General features: G+C 34.4%; 1 protein-coding gene across 1 annotated transcript in view; it reads right to left on the bottom strand.

Annotated features, from left to right (window-relative positions):
* The window catches only part of LOC102803953 (uncharacterized), a 269,239-nt gene that overhangs the window by 112,548 nt on the left and 138,238 nt on the right, over positions 1-18,453 (bottom strand). The window contains exon 3 of the mRNA XM_085507627.1: positions 14,795-14,913. Coding sequence (XP_085363753.1) covers positions 14,795-14,913 — 119 coding nt within the window. The remainder of the gene's footprint in view (positions 1-14,794; positions 14,914-18,453) is intronic.

Genomic DNA, 18,453 nt, shown 5'->3' with positions numbered 1-18,453 from the left:
ATATAGATGACACACACAGTGCATCATTCGTTGTCAGATAGAGTAAAACAGACAATATAGATGACACACACAGTGCATCATTCGTTGTCAGATAGAGTAAAATAGATAATATAGATGGCACACATAGTGCATCATTCGTTGTCAGATAGAGTAAAACAGACAATATAGATGACACACACAGTGCATCATTCGTTGTCAGATAGAGTAAAATAGATAATATAGATGACACACACAGTGCATCATTCGTTGTCAGATAGAGTAAAATAGACAATATAGATGACACACACAGTGCATCATTCGTTGTCAGATAGAGTAAAATAGATAATATAGATGGCACACACAGTGCATCATTCGTTGTCAGATAGAGTAAAATAGATAATATAGATGGCACACACAGTGCATCATTCGTTGTCAGATAGAGTAAAATAGATAATATAGATGACACACACAGTGCATCATTCGTTGTCAGATAGAGTAAAACAGACAATATAGATGACACACACAGTGCATCATTCGTTGTCAGATAGAGTAAAATAGATAATATAGATGGCACACACAGTGCATCATTCGTTGTCAGATAGAGTAAAATAGACAATATAGATGACACACACAGTGCATCATTCGTTGTCAGATAGAGTAAAATAGATAATATAGATGACACACATAGTGCATCATTCGTTGTCAGAGAGAGTAAAATAGATAATATAGATGGCACACAGTGCATCATTCGTTGTCAGATAGAGTACAATAGACAATATAGATGGCACACACAGTGCATCATTCGTTGTCAGATAGAGTAAAATAGATAATATAGATGGCACACAGTGCATCATTTGCTGTCAGATAGAGTAAAATAGTCAATATAGATGGCACACACAGTGCATCATTCGTTGGCAGATAGAGTAAAATAGATAATATAGATGACACACATAGAGCATCATTCGTTGTCAGATAGAGTAAAATAGATAATATAGATGACACACATAGTGCATCATTCGTTGTCAGATAGAGTGAATTAGACAATATAGATGGCACACACAGTGCATCATTCGTTGTCAGATAGACTAAAATAGAAAATATAGATGACACACATAGTGCATCATTCGCTGTCAGAGTAAAATAGTTAATATAGATGGCACACAGAGCATCATTTGCTGTCAGATAGAGTAAAATAGACAATATAGATGACACACACAGTGCATCATTCGCTGTCAGATAGAGTAAAATAGATAATATAGATGGCACACAGAGCATCATTTGCTGTCAGATAGCGTAAAATAGTCAATATAGATGGCACACACAGTGCATCATTCGTTGTCAGATAGAGTAAAATAGATAATATAGATGACACACACAGTGCATCATTTGTTGTCAGATAGAGTAAAATAGATAATATAGATGGCACACATAGTGCATCATTCGTTGTCAGATAGAGTAAAATAGATAATATAGATGGCACACACAGTGCATCATTCGTTGTCAGATAGAGTAAAATAGTCAATATAGATGGCACACATAGTGCATCATTCGCTGTCAGATAGAGTAAAATAGATAATATAGATGGCACACACAGTGCATCATTGATTGACAGATAGAGTGAAATAAATAATATAGATGGCACACATAGTGCATCATTCGCTGTCAGATAGAGTTAAATAGATAATATAGATGACACACACAGTGCATCATTCGTTGTCAGATAGAGTAAAACAGATAGTATAGATGACACACATAGTGCATCATTCGTTGTCAGATAGAGTAAAATAGATAATATAGATGGCACACATAGTGCATCATTCGTTGTCAGATAGAGTAAAATAGATAATATAGATGACACACATAGTGCATCATTCGTTGTCAGAGAGAGTAAAATAGATAATATAGATGGCACACAGTGCATCATTCGCTGTCAGATAGAGTAAAATAGATAATATAGATGGCACACATAGTGCATCATTCGTTGTCAGATAGAGTAAAATAGATAATATAGATGGCACACACAGTGCATCATTCGTTGTCAGATAGAGTAAAATAGATAATATAGATGGCACACACAGTGCATCATTCGTTGTCAGATAGAGTAAAATAGATAATATAGATGACACACACAGTGCATCATTCGTTGTCAGATAGAGTAAAATAGATAATATAGATGACACACATAGTGCATCATTCGTTGTCAGAGAGAGTAAAATAGATAATATAGATGGCACACAGTGCATCATTCGTTGTCAGATAGAGTACAATAGACAATATAGATGGCACACACAGTGCATCATTCATTGTCAGATAGAGTAAAATAGATAATATAGATGGCACACAGTGCATCATTTGCTGTCAGATAGAGTAAAATAGTCAATTTTGATGGCACACACAGTGCATCATTCTTTGGCAGATAGAGTAAAATAGATAATATAGATGACACACATAGAGCATCATTCGTTGTCAGATAGAGTAAAATAGATAATATAGATGACACACATAGTGCATCATTCGTTGTCAGATAGAGTAAATTAGACAATATAGATGGCACACACAGTGCATCATTCGTTGTCAGATAGACTAAAATAGAAAATATAGATGACACACATAGTGCATCATTCGCTGTCAGAGTAAAATAGTTAATATAGATGGCACACAGAGCATCATTTGCTGTCAGATAGAGTAAAATAGACAATATAGATGACACACACAGTGCATCATTCGCTGTCAGATAGAGTAAAATAGTCAATATAGATGGCACACACAGTGCATCATTCGCTGTCAGATAGAGTAAAATAGATAATATAGATGACACACACAGTGCATCATTCGCTGTCAGATAGAGTAAAATAGATAATATAGATGACACACACAGTGCATCATTCGTTGTCAGATAGAGTAAAATAGACAATATAGATGGCACACATAGTGCATCATTCGTTGTCAGATAGAGTAAAATAGATAATATAGATGGCACACATAGTGCATCATTCGTTGTCAGATAGAGTAAAATAGATAATATAGATGGCACACAGTGCATCATTTGCTGTCAGATAGAGTAAAATAGTCAATATAGATGGCACACACAGTGCATAATTCGTTGGCAGATAGAGTAAAATAGATAATATAGATGACACACATAGAGCATCATTCGTTGTCAGATAGAGTAAAATAGATAATATAGATGGCACACACAGTGCATCATTCGTTGTCAGATAGACTAAAATAGAAAATATAGATGACACACATAGTGCATCATTCACTGTCAGATAGAGTAAAATAGATAATATAGATGGCACACAGAGCATCATTTGCTGTTAGATAGAGTAAAATAGACAATATAGATGACACACACAGTGCATCATTCGCTGTCAGATAGAATAAAATAGATAATATAGATGGCACACAGAGCATCATTTGCTGTCAGATAGAGTAAAATAGTCAATATAGATGGCACACATAGTGCATCATTCGTTGTCAGAGTAAAATAGATAATATAGATGACACACACAAGGCATCATTCATTGTCAGATAGAGTAAAATAGATAATATAGATGGCACACAGTGCATCATTCACTGTCAGATAGAGTAAAATAGATAATATAGATGGCACACAGAGCATCATTTGCTGTCAGATAGAGTAAAATAGACAATATAGATGACACACACAGTGCATCATTTGCTGTCAGATAGAGTAAAATAGTCAATATAGATGGCACACATAGTGCATCATTCGTTGTCAGATAGAGTAAAATAGATAATATAGATGGCACACATAGTGCATCATTTGCTGTCAGATAGAGTAAAATAGTCAATATAGATGGCACACAGTGTATCATTCGTTGTCAGATAGACTAAAGTAGATAATATAGATGACACACATAGTGCATCATTCGTTGTCAGATAGAGTAAAATAGATAATATAGATGGCACACATAGTGCATCATTTGCTGTCAGATAGAGTAAAATAGTCAATATAGATGGCACACAGTGCATCATTCGTTGTCAGATAGACTAAAATAGATAATATAGATGACACACATAGTGCATCATTCGCTGTCAGATAGAGTTAAATAGATAATATAGATGACACACACAGTGCATCATTCGTTGTCAGATAGAGTAAAACAGATAATATAGATGACACACATAGTGCATCATTCGTTGTCAGATAGAGTAAAACGGATAATATAGATGACACACATAGTGCATCATTCGCTGTCAGATAGAGTAAAATAGATAATATAGATGGCGCACATAGTGCATCATTCGTTGTCAGATAGAGTAAAATAGATAATATAGATGGCACACAGTGCATCATTCGTTGTCAGATAGAGTAAAATAAATAATATAGATGGCATACAGTGTATCATTCGTTGTCAGATAGAGTAAAATAAATAATATAGATGACACACAGTGCATCATTCGTTGTCAGAGTAAAATAGATAATATAGATGGCACACATAGTGCATCATTTGTTGTCAGATAGAGTAAAATAGATAATATAGATGGCATACAGTACATCATTCGTTGTCAGATAGAGTAAAATACATAATATAGATGACACACACAGTGCATCATTCGTTGTCAGATAGAGTAAAATAGATAATATAGATGACACACACAGTGCATCATTCGTTGTCAGATAGAGTAAAATAGATAATATAAATGGCACACATAGTGCATCATTCGCTGTCAGATAGAGTAAAATAGATAATATAGATGGCACACAGTGCATCATTTGCTGTCAGATAGAGTAAAATAGATAATATAGATGGCACACATAGTGCATCATTCGTTGTCAGATAGAGTAAAATAGATAATATAGATGGCACACATAGTGCATCATTCGTTGTCAGATAGAGTAAAATAGATAATATAGATGGCACACACAGTGCATCATTCGTTGTCAGATAGAGTAAAATAGATAATATAGATGGCACACACAGTGCAGCATTCGTTGTCAGATAGAGTAAAATAGATAATATAGATGGCACAAATAGTGCATCATTCGTTGTCAGATAGAGTAAAATAGATAATATAGATGACACACACAGTGCATCATTCGTTGTCAGATAGAGTAAAATAGACAATATAGATGACACACACAGTGCATCATTCGTTGTCAGATAGAGTAAAATAGATAATATAGATGACACACATAGTGCATCATTCGTTGTCAGAGAGAGTAAAATAGATAATATAGATGGCACACAGTGCATCATTTGTTGTCAGATAGAGTACAACAGACAATATAGATGGCACACACAGTGCATCATTCGTTGTCAGATAGAGTAAAATAGATAATATAGATGGCACACAGTGCATCATTTGCTGTCAGATAGAGTAAAATAGTCAATATAGATGGCACACACAGTGCATAATTCGTTGGCAGATAGAGTAAAATAGATAATATAGATGACACACATAGAGCATCATTCGTTGTCAGATAGAGTAAAATAGATAATATAGATGGCACACACAGTGCATCATTCGTTGTCAGATAGACTAAAATAGAAAATATAGATGACACACATAGTGCATCATTCACTGTCAGATAGAGTAAAATAGATAATATAGATGGCACACAGAGCATCATTTGCTGTCAGATAGAGTAAAATAGACAATATAGATGACACACACAGTGCATCATTCGCTGTCAGATAGAATAAAATAGATAATATAGATGGCACACAGAGCATCATTTGCTGTCAGATAGAGTAAAATAGTCAATATAGATGGCACACATAGTGCATCATTCGTTGTCAGAGTAAAATAGATAATATAGATGACACACACAAGGCATCATTCATTGTCAGATAGGGTAAAATAGATAATATAGATGGCACACAGTGCATCATTCGTTGTCAGATAGAGTAAAATAGACAATATAGATGGCACACATAGTGCATCATTCGTTGTCAGATAGAGTAAAATAGATAATATAAATGGCACACATAGTGCATCATTCACTGTCAGATAGAGTAAAATAGATAATATAGATGGCACTTATAGTGCATCATTCGTTGTCAGATAGAGTAAAATAGATAATATAGATGGCACACACAGTGCATCATTCGTTGTCAGATAGAGTAAAATAGATAATATAGATGGCACACACAGTGCATCATTTGTTGTCAGATAGAGTAAAATAGATAATATAGATGACACACACAGTGCATCATTCGTTGTTAGATAGAGTAAAACAGACAATATAGATGACACACACAGTGCATCATTCGTTGTCAGATAGAGTAAAATAGATAATATAGATGGCACACATAGTGCATCATTCGTTGTCAGATAGAGTAAAATAGATAATATAGATGACACACACAGTGCATCATTCGTTGTCAGATAGAGTAAAATAGATAATATAGATGACACACACAGTGCATCATTCGTTGTCAGATAGAGTAAAATAGACAATATAGATGACACACACAGTGCATCATTCGTTGTCAGATAGAGTAAAATAGATAATATAGATGGCACACACAGTGCATCATTCGTTGTCAGATAGAGTAAAATAGATAATATAGATGGCACACACAGTGCATCATTCGTTGTCAGATAGAGTAAAATAGATAATATAGATGACACACACAGTGCATCATTCGTTGTCAGATAGAGTAAAACAGACAATATAGATGACACACACAGTGCATCATTCGTTGTCAGATAGAGTAAAATAGATAATATAGATGGCACACACAGTGCATCATTCGTTGTCAGATAGAGTAAAATAGACAATATAGATGACACACACAGTGCATCATTCGTTGTCAGATAGAGTAAAATAGATAATATAGATGACACACATAGTGCATCATTCGTTGTCAGAGAGAGTAAAATAGATAATATAGATGGCACACAGTGCATCATTCGTTGTCAGATAGAGTACAATAGACAATATAGATGGCACACACAGTGCATCATTCGTTGTCAGATAGAGTAAAATAGATAATATAGATGGCACACAGTGCATCATTCGCTGTCAGATAGAGTAAAATAGTCAATATAGATGGCACACACAGTGCATCATTCGTTGGCAGATAGAGTAAAATAGATAATATAGATGACACACATAGAGCATCATTCGTTGTCAGATAGAGTAAAATAGATAATATAGATGACACACATAGTGCATCATTCGTTGTCAGAGAGAGTAAATTAGACAATATAGATGGCACACACAGTGCATCATTCGTTGTCAGATAGACTAAAATAGAAAATATAGATGACACACATAGTGCATCATTCGCTGTCAGAGTAAAATAGTTAATATAGATGGCACACAGAGCATCATTTGCTGTCAGATAGAGTAAAATAGACAATATAGATGACACACACAGTGCATCATTTGCTGTCAGATAGAGTAAAATAGATAATATAGATGGCACACAGAGCATCATTTGCTGTCAGATAGAGTAAAATAGTCAATATAGATGGCACACATAGTGCATCATTCGCTGTCAGATATAGTAAAATAGATAATATAGATGGCACACACAGTGCATCATTGATTGACAGATAGAGTGAAATAAATAATATAGATGGCACACATAGTGCATCATTCGCTGTCAGATAGAGTTAAATAGATAATATAGATGACACACACAGTGCATCATTCGTTGTCAGATAGAGTAAAACAGATAGTATAGATGACACACATAGTGCATCATTCGTTGTCAGATAGAGTAAAATAGATAATATAGATGGCACACACAGTGCATCATTCGTTGTCAGATAGAGTAAAATAGACAATATAGATGACACACACAGTGCATCATTTGTTGTCAGATAGAGTAAAATAGATAATATAGATGACACACATAGTGCATCATTCGTTGTCAGAGAGAGTAAAATAGATAATATAGATGACACACACAGTGCATCATTCGTTGTCAGATAGAGTAAAATAGATAATATAGATGACACACATAGTGCATCATTCGTTGTCAGAGAGAGTAAAATAGACAATATAGATGACACACACAGTGCATCATTCGTTGTCAGATAGAGTAAAATAGATAATATAGATGACACACATAGTGCATCATTCGTTGTCAGATAGAGTAAAACAGATAATATAGATGACACACATAGTGCATCATTCGTTGTCAGATAGAGTAAAATAGATAATATAGATGACACACACAGTGCATCATTCGTTGTCAGATAGAGTAAAATAGACAATATAGATGACACACACAGTGCATCATTCGTTGTCAGATAGAGTACAACAGACAATATAGATGGCACACACAGTGCATCATTCGTTGTCAGATAGAGTAAAATAGATAATATAGATGGCACACAGTGCATCATTTGCTGTCAGATAGAGTAAAATAGTCAATATAGATGGCACACACAGTGCATAATTCGTTGGCAGATAGAGTAAAATAGATAATATAGATGACACACATAGAGCATCATTCGTTGTCAGATAGAGTAAAATAGATAATATAGATGGCACACACAGTGCATCATTCGTTGTCAGATAGACTAAAATAGAAAATATAGATGACACACATAGTGCATCATTCACTGTCAGATAGAGTAAAATAGATAATATAGATGGCACACAGAGCATCATTTGCTGTCAGATAGAGTAAAATAGACAATATAGATGACACACACAGTGCATCATTCGCTGTCAGATAGAATAAAATAGATAATATAGATGGCACACAGAGCATCATTTGCTGTCAGATAGAGTAAAATAGTCAATATAGATGGCACACATAGTGCATCATTCGTTGTCAGAGTAAAATAGATAATATAGATGACACACACAAGGCATCATTCATTGTCAGATAGAGTAAAATAGATAATATAGATGGCACACAGTGCATCATTCGTTGTCAGATAGAGTAAAATAGACAATATAGATGGCACACATAGTGCATCATTCGTTGTCAGATAGAGTAAAATAGATAATATAAATGGCACACATAGTGCATCATTCACTGTCAGATAGAGTAAAATAGATAATATAGATGGCACTTATAGTGCATCATTCGTTGTCAGATAGAGTAAAATAGATAATATAGATGGCACACACAGTGCATCATTCGTTGTCAGATAGAGTAAAATAGATAATATAGATGGCACACACAGTGCATCATTCGTTGTCAGATAGAGTAAAATAGATAATATAGATGACACACACAGTGCATCATTCGTTGTCAGATAGAGTAAAACAGACAATATAGATGACACACACAGTGCATCATTCGTTGTCAGATAGAGTAAAATAGATAATATAGATGACACACACAGTGCATCATTCGTTGTCAGATAGAGTAAAATAGATAATATAGATGACACACACAGTGCATCATTCGTTGTCAGATAGAGTAAAATAGACAATATAGATGACACACACAGTGCATCATTTGTTGTCAGATAGAGTAAAATAGATAATATAGATGGCACACACAGTGCATCATTCGTTGTCAGATAGAGTAAAATAGATAATATAGATGGCACACACAGTGCATCATTCGTTGTCAGATAGAGTAAAATAGATAATATAGATGACACACACAGTGCATCATTCGTTGTCAGATAGAGTAAAACAGACAATATAGATGACACACACAGTGCATCATTCGTTGTCAGATAGAGTAAAATAGATAATATAGATGGCACACACAGTGCATCATTCGTTGTCAGATAGAGTAAAATAGACAATATAGATGACACACACAGTGCATCATTCGTTGTCAGATAGAGTAAAATAGATAATATAGATGACACACATAGTGCATCATTCGTTGTCAGAGAGAGTAAAATAGATAATATAGATGGCACACAGTGCATCATTCGTTGTCAGATAGAGTACAATAGACAATATAGATGGCACACACAGTGCATCATTCGTTGTCAGATAGAGTAAAATAGATAATATAGATGGCACACAGTGAATCATTTGCTGTCAGATAGAGTAAAATAGTCAATATAGATGGCACACACAGTGCATCATTCGTTGGCAGATAGAGTAAAATAGATAATATAGATGACACACATAGAGCATCATTCGTTGTCAGATAGAGTAAAATAGATAATATAGATGACACACATAGTGCATCATTCGTTGTCAGATAGAGTGAATTAGACAATATAGATGGCACACACAGTGCATCATTCGTTGTCAGATAGACTAAAATAGAAAATATAGATGACACACATAGTGCATCATTCGCTGTCAGAGTAAAATAGTTAATATAGATGGCACACAGAGCATCATTTGCTGTCAGATAGAGTAAAATAGACAATATAGATGACACACACAGTGCATCATTCGCTGTCAGATAGAGTAAAATAGATAATATAGATGGCACACAGAGCATCATTTGCTGTCAGATAGAGTAAAATAGTCAATATAGATGGCACACACAGTGCATCATTCGTTGTCAGATAGAGTAAAATAGATAATATAGATGACACACACAGTGCATCATTTGTTGTCAGATAGAGTAAAATAGATAATATAGATGGCACACATAGTGCATCATTCGTTGTCAGATAGAGTAAAATAGATAATATAGATGGCACACACAGTGCATCATTCGTTGTCAGATAGAGTAAAATAGTCAATATAGATGGCACACATAGTGCATCATTCGCTGTCAGATAGAGTAAAATAGATAATATAGATGGCACACACAGTGCATCATTGATTGACAGATAGAGTGAAATAAATAATATAGATGGCACACATAGTGCATCATTCGCTGTCAGATAGAGTTAAATAGATAATATAGATGACACACACAGTGCATCATTCGTTGTCAGATAGAGTAAAACAGATAGTATAGATGACACACATAGTGCATCATTCGTTGTCAGATAGAGTAAAATAGATAATATAGATGGCACACATAGTGCATCATTCGTTGTCAGATAGAGTAAAATAGATAATATAGATGACACACATAGTGCATCATTCGTTGTCAGAGAGAGTAAAATAGATAATATAGATGGCACACAGTGCATCATTCGCTGTCAGATAGAGTAAAATAGATAATATAGATGGCACACATAGTGCATCATTCGTTGTCAGATAGAGTAAAATAGATAATATAGATGGCACACACAGTGCATCATTCGTTGTCAGATAGAGTAAAATAGATAATATAGATGGCACACACAGTGCATCATTCGTTGTCAGATAGAGTAAAATAGATAATATAGATGACACACACAGTGCATCATTCGTTGTCAGATAGAGTAAAATAGATAATATAGATGACACACATAGTGCATCATTCGTTGTCAGAGAGAGTAAAATAGATAATATAGATGGCACACAGTGCATCATTCGTTGTCAGATAGAGTACAATAGACAATATAGATGGCACACACAGTGCATCATTCATTGTCAGATAGAGTAAAATAGATAATATAGATGGCACACAGTGCATCATTTGCTGTCAGATAGAGTAAAATAGTCAATTTTGATGGCACACACAGTGCATCATTCTTTGGCAGATAGAGTAAAATAGATAATATAGATGACACACATAGAGCATCATTCGTTGTCAGATAGAGTAAAATAGATAATATAGATGACACACATAGTGCATCATTCGTTGTCAGATAGAGTAAATTAGACAATATAGATGGCACACACAGTGCATCATTCGTTGTCAGATAGACTAAAATAGAAAATATAGATGACACACATAGTGCATCATTCGCTGTCAGAGTAAAATAGTTAATATAGATGGCACACAGAGCATCATTTGCTGTCAGATAGAGTAAAATAGACAATATAGATGACACACACAGTGCATCATTCGCTGTCAGATAGAGTAAAATAGATAATATAGATGGCACACAGAGCATCATTTGCTGTCAGATAGAGTAAAATAGTCAATATAGATGGCACACACAGTGCATCATTCGCTGTCAGATAGAGTAAAATAGATAATATAGATGACACACACAGTGCATCATTCGCTGTCAGATAGAGTAAAATAGATAATATAGATGACACACACAGTGCATCATTCGTTGTCAGATAGAGTAAAATAGACAATATAGATGGCACACATAGTGCATCATTCGTTGTCAGATAGAGTAAAATAGATAATATAGATGGCACACATAGTGCATCATTCGTTGTCAGATAGAGTAAAATAGATATTATAGATGACACACATAGTGCATCATTCGTTGTCAGAGAGAGTAAAATAGATAATATAGATGGCACACAGTGCATCATTCGTTGTCAGATAGAGTACAATAGACAATATAGATGGCACACACAGTGCATCATTCGTTGTCAGATAGAGTAAAATAGATAATATAGATGGCACACAGTGCATCATTTGCTGTCAGATAGAGTAAAATAGTCAATATAGATGGCACACACAGTGCATCATTCGTTGTCAGATAGAGTAAAATAGATAATATAGATGACACACCCAGTGCATCATTCGTTGTCAGATAGAGTAAAATAGATAATATAGATGGCACACATAGTGCATCATTCGCTGTCAGATAGAGTAAAATAGATAATATAGATGGCACACATAGTGCATCATCACGATGAGAGCTGTTCAAACTCTTTAAGCACTCGTTTTATCTTTCAAAAAGTGCTAATCCCCTCATGCAGTAAAATTAATGCCAACAGACCATACTTCAACTTTGATAATTACAAAATTTACTTTCAGGATGTGTTTTGACCATCAATACCATCAAGATGCTTAGAAGATGTTGGTAATACCATGCAGTTTTTTGATTGGTTTGTGGCATTCTTGGCCTTTTAACTGGTGTTCTAGAAAACATGACGAATTTCAGCATTCGTACAGAATTGATCAAGTGTTTTGAAACATGATTTCAAGTTTACATACATTTAATAGCAAATCAAAGAAACAATATTCTTTTTATCAATCCATGACTGAATAATAAGAATATTTATTATTTTGTGTATATGTCTAAAGCAGTAGGTGATTATTTGCATGGCGTTTACATTATTCTTCTCAGTGCCCCTAACTGGCTGTCAGTTTTAATAATTAATCCTAATTTACAGTTAATTTACCATTGTCAAAAAAAAAAAACTGAAGTGAATGAACAACAAGTCATTGAAAATGACACAGTCCCCGTTAAATTTTTGAAAGTTCTCTTTGTGCTTGCCATATTAAAGCAGAGGGGTTGTCACGAGCGTGTCCTTGAAATTTAAGTTCCAAGTGGCGTATACAACAGATTGTTTAGTTACATCAAAACACATGTTCCGTGTAGTAGTAATATGGCCAATAATAAAAACAGCCGTTATTTGGCCATCTTTGATCTGATTATGAAACACATTGATATGTATGATGTATGTGTCAAATACGAATGAAAATATAATATAGTAGTTAGGCCAAAAAGTCAGATGGCTGTCAATCGGCCATCCTTGACCAGATTTTGAAACAAATTGTCATGGACATGCATCCTAACATGTATAAAGTACATGTATGTGCCAAACTTGAATGAAAACTAACAGTGCATGTCCAAGATACCGCATAAAAAAAAAAAACAAGATGCCTGCCAGTCGACCATATTTGATCCAATTGCGAAATAAATCGTCATGGACATGTATCCAAACATGTATAATATATGTACCAAGTTTGAATGAAAACAGACAAAGCATGTCCAAAATACAACATTTTCAAAAAACAAGATGGCTGCCAGTCGGCCATTTTGAATCGAATCGCTGAACCACTGCATGTGCATATGTCCCACATAAAGTACTAGGCACATGCAAAGAATGAACAAAATCAGTCCAAGGGATTCTGAGATGTGACTTCAGACGGACGCACAGACGCACGTAAGGAGACCGAATTATGAGTCCCTGTTTTCGGACTTCGTTCGAACGGGGACTAATAAACAGCACAATTATGTGATCAGTAAAAATTTTAAAAGCAACTAAATTAAGAAAATTGGCAAATTATTCATTTTTATCGTATAATCAAATCAAAACAATTAGCCTTTTTCCTTAAAAATGACAAAAAAATATTCAGCAAAATTAAAGAGTTGTAGATTTCGTCATGGAATCTGATAAAGATCCACCCAAGGTACATAAGATATCAAAGTTATAGGGCTAGCAGTTTTTCAAGAAGAAGTAAAAAAATTTAAGTTTCCGCCAACGGGTAGTAATGCAATAAGCTTAAAAACTCATGTAACAGCAATAAGATGCCAATAATGAATACAGTATTCATTCACTGAAATCACAAGACAGCTGGAATTAAGCATCAAATATCATGCAATCCAATTTTGAGGTGTTTTACAACAGTGTAGGTTTTTTTGCTACTGCAGTATACATAATACACCTTCTAGTAACTAATCACATTTTTTCCAGAAAGGACTCCTATGTGCTGAGCATATTGAAGGCATATGAAGTAAAGCTAATTAAAAATTGAAGATTACCCTTCAAATCAAGAAATCTGTCTATATTCACCAAGTTTCAGTGAAATTTATTCAGTGGCTCTTGAGATATTGAAGCAGCTAAAAATTAAAATGATGCAAATTAGGTAATTAATATTCACAGGTATGTACATTATCCCAGAGCGTCTATATAGCAAGTTTCATTGAAATTCATTAAATATATAGCAGTAAAACAGAACATTGACTCACTCATTGACAAGTATATACACACACACACATATTATGTGGTTTCTACATACTGCTCTGCAGACGAAAAAACAATATTATTACATTTTTTAAAAGCACAATAGAATAGCAGCTACCTTGAACACTGAAATCAAAATGAGTATTATATAATACACTATAATAGTAATTATAAGAAGTAGATGTTTACCTGTCTTTTTATGTAACACGGAAACAACACACCTCTTCCATCCTCCATCTCTCCATCAATGTCACATCCAGTTGCAAGCAGTGATCTACCAACCCCCATCACGAACACAATTACTGTGCCTGTAATTAAAACAAGTTATTAATGCATAATCAGTATATTTGTATTGAGGAGATAACACAGGAATAATGAAATCTCCTCTTGAACCATACTAATCCAGTTTTTGACATGCTCAAGCTGAAATTGTTTTAGAGTTAATTATGATATTGGGATTACCAATACCACCATGACTATTTTTTAATTATTATTATCATACAGAGTTTGATACATGTCAATATTATTTTTGTATAATATTCACATTGTAAATATATTGAAATTTTAATTTGTACGCTTACAACAAAAAGCACTGGGTTTAATTTTTTAGTGAATTTTATGTTGCAGGGATATTCACTAGATTTAAAATTCACTGGTTTGTAGAGGTAACAATACATTCTATTCTTTAATAACTCACTGGGTTTTAATTTAGTGCATATAATTATCAGCAGAATAAATGAACATAAAAGCCAGTGAATAATTAAGCCCTGTAAAGTATTTGTATTTCATCGCAGTACCAAAGCAATATCATGCATAATAACCTCTATTACTTAAAAATATGATTCAAATTACTTTCACTTATATATATGAAAATTTCATTAGTTTAATCTTGAGTTCGAAACTAAGGATGATTGTTAATATGTGTGAGCTATTAAGGTCATTCACGGGCATTACGCTAAATGGAGCAGCTATTAAATAAGACCAAAAAAATATCACGTTTTCTGATTTTAAAAGTGTTACATAATTGATGATTAAGACACAAGTCATTGACTTTTCTGCTGTTGCCACAATTTTTTTTTAAATGAAAAAATGTCTGAAGACAGTAATAGGCTTTCAGACAATGTTCTATAGAAATTCATGTTAGAATAATATGCTAATTATTCATCAGAACACATAGAGGATATCCAACGAGTAGCCATGCAATTATTAAACTATTGTAGTGAAATGAATGTAGTAATGTTCTGATCTTTTGGCCATGAGGAACACATGAAAATTACTACACAAACACAATATTATTTGGCCATGGATTTTGATATCTTATTTATCACAGGTGTGCATCCAGCTATTCCACCAGCAGAAACTAACAGTAGAAAAAAAACACAATATTTGTTCTAAGATTATTCCTGGCAGGTGGGCAGGGTGTTTTCTTATTCAGGAAAATTTTATTAAATACTGGTATCGTATTAGTGCCTTACCAGACAGTAATATTACAAAACAAGCCTTTGAAGAACAAAAACAACAAAATTTAAATTGGTTTACATCAGTAAAAAACATGGTCTCCGAAAATATTGTCCTCGTCTGTCATACCTCAAAAATTACCACACAGTAAAATATAAAACATACGAAAAAACATCCAACAGAGGTATGTAGAGTTCTGGAAGTTGAGTGTAACAAATGATAATAGAAAACTGAGAACGTATATAAAGTTTAAAGACTCATACACTTTTGAACCATATTTGCTCTTATGTAATCTGAAACATAAAATCTTATTGACTCGTTTCAGAATTAGCAGTCATGTATTAGAAATTGAGAAGGGTAGACATACCCAACCCAAAATACCTTTAGAAGACAGAATCTGTAAGCAATGTTCCCAGATCAAAATTGAAAATGAAGAACATTTCTTCATGGAATGTCTTAGGTACCAAACAGAAAGACAAAAGCTATTTAATAATATCAATATTCCAGAAGAATTGAAAAGTGATAACCAGATATTTAAATATATTATGAGTTCAAGAGAAGATGCACTAATATAACAAGTTGGTGAATACTTATACAAAATATTTGAAATCAGAAATAACAATAACTGACATTTTACTTTTAGTTTAGTTTTATATGTATTGTACTTTATTACTAACATTTTATTGCTGTTCAACCAATGGAAATTATTTCTAAGGATGCAATAAATTCATTATTATTATATTATTATCATACTTAGTATATTTTATATTATTACTAGTAGCTTTGCGATGAGTGGCTCTTGCGTGAGTGTCTTTCACAGCTTTGTCGCAGTAACTTGTCCTTTCATTGGTGTTGAGAATTAATGTTTTATGTATCATTAGCAACTGGCAAATTCTGCGAATTCCATTGTTAGGCGCTGTTAATTTAATAATAATAATAAGTATGCATTTATAAAGCGCCATATATCCAAAATTAAATGTACATAGGCGCTTAACAATATAAAAGAGATAAAGTTATAAACAAACAAAATAAAATCCAAAATTACTGAGTATCAAAAGTTTGTCTGAGTTTTAAGTTTCTTCTTAAAAATGTCAATATTGTCTGAGAGTTTGATATGTAGGGGTAGTTCATTCCATAAGGCAGGAGCAGCAATGCAGATGGCTCGATGACCGAAAGATTTGGTATTAGTTTTTGGAAAGTTCAGAAGAAGTTTATTTGTGGAGCGTAGCGGGTGGGTTTGGGCGATGAAACAAGTTCACAAATGTAAGATGGCAGGGTCTTGTGAATTGCACGAAACGTGATTAACATGATTTTAAAATTAATGCATTGTTGAACAGGAAGCCAGTGTAGGTTGTATAGAACTTCAGTGATAAAGTTTTTGTGATGAGGGATGCCGCTGTATTTTGAACAAGTTGAAGCTTAAGAATATTTGTCTGGGCAATGCCGTAGAGGAGACATACATCAGAACACCGGAACAGTTGCTCCAGTCAGCTTTTAAGACACTTGCTTCTGTCTGATTTTTCAAACAATACCAATCACTTGTGTCAAAACCTGGCATTCTGCTGCGTGCAATTAGCATTTAGCATTTTGGATTTCCTTTTTACATCATGTGCACAATTCATTTTGCCTATGCTTTGTTGTTGTTTTTTTTCCTTTCTGCAAGTCTGCTCCCCAGGCCGATGTACCAGTTGCATCCTCTGGGCCGAGCAGCATCAGCACCTACTTTCTCACCTGGGCCAACAGATGCCTGTCCTCCAGCTACTACCCCCCCCCCCCAGCCAACATTATGTCCTCTGGGTCAGACACTGTTCTCTTTTCTCTTTCTCGCTTTTCCATCTTGACAGACAGACACCTGTCCTCCAGTTCCCGCTCCCCCAGGCCGACATATACCTATGTCCTCTGGGCCGAGCCTCTCTTCTTACCTTCTTCATGGGGGTCCTTTCAGTCACCACTTTATGCCTCCCTCAGTTCGGGCTCTTGAACTCCATCCTACCCCCATTTCAGGGCTCGGCGGCCATCTTCTTGGTCACCTCCCATCTATCTCGGCTTCGCAGCAGGATCTCCTTGACCCATCAAGGTCAGGACCTTGACCTACCTTGCGGGTGGTTCATGGCTTTGACCTCTGTAGTGTGACTGAAGGAGCCCCTTCCTAATTTTGTAGTTAGATTTTATATGGTGGTTATTTCATTATATTGTATTATTTTTATTATATTGTGTTTTGTGCTTTTGTAGTTGATTAAGACTTGTATTTTACCATTGTCGTTTTTTTCTATTAAATGCAAACTGTTCCTCTTACAAGCGTGTGGTGTGTTACAAACCAAGGAACATTTGACCATTTATAGAATGGGCTTTGCATTATGCTTTCTTGTTATACTGCTCAGTGACATACT

The sequence above is a fragment of the Saccoglossus kowalevskii genome, chromosome 2, assembly GCF_978046115.1.
Source record: "Saccoglossus kowalevskii chromosome 2, keSacKowa6.1, whole genome shotgun sequence".
NCBI lineage: Eukaryota > Metazoa > Hemichordata > Enteropneusta > Harrimaniidae > Saccoglossus > Saccoglossus kowalevskii.
This window is presented reverse-complemented; position numbering and strand designations above follow the sequence as displayed.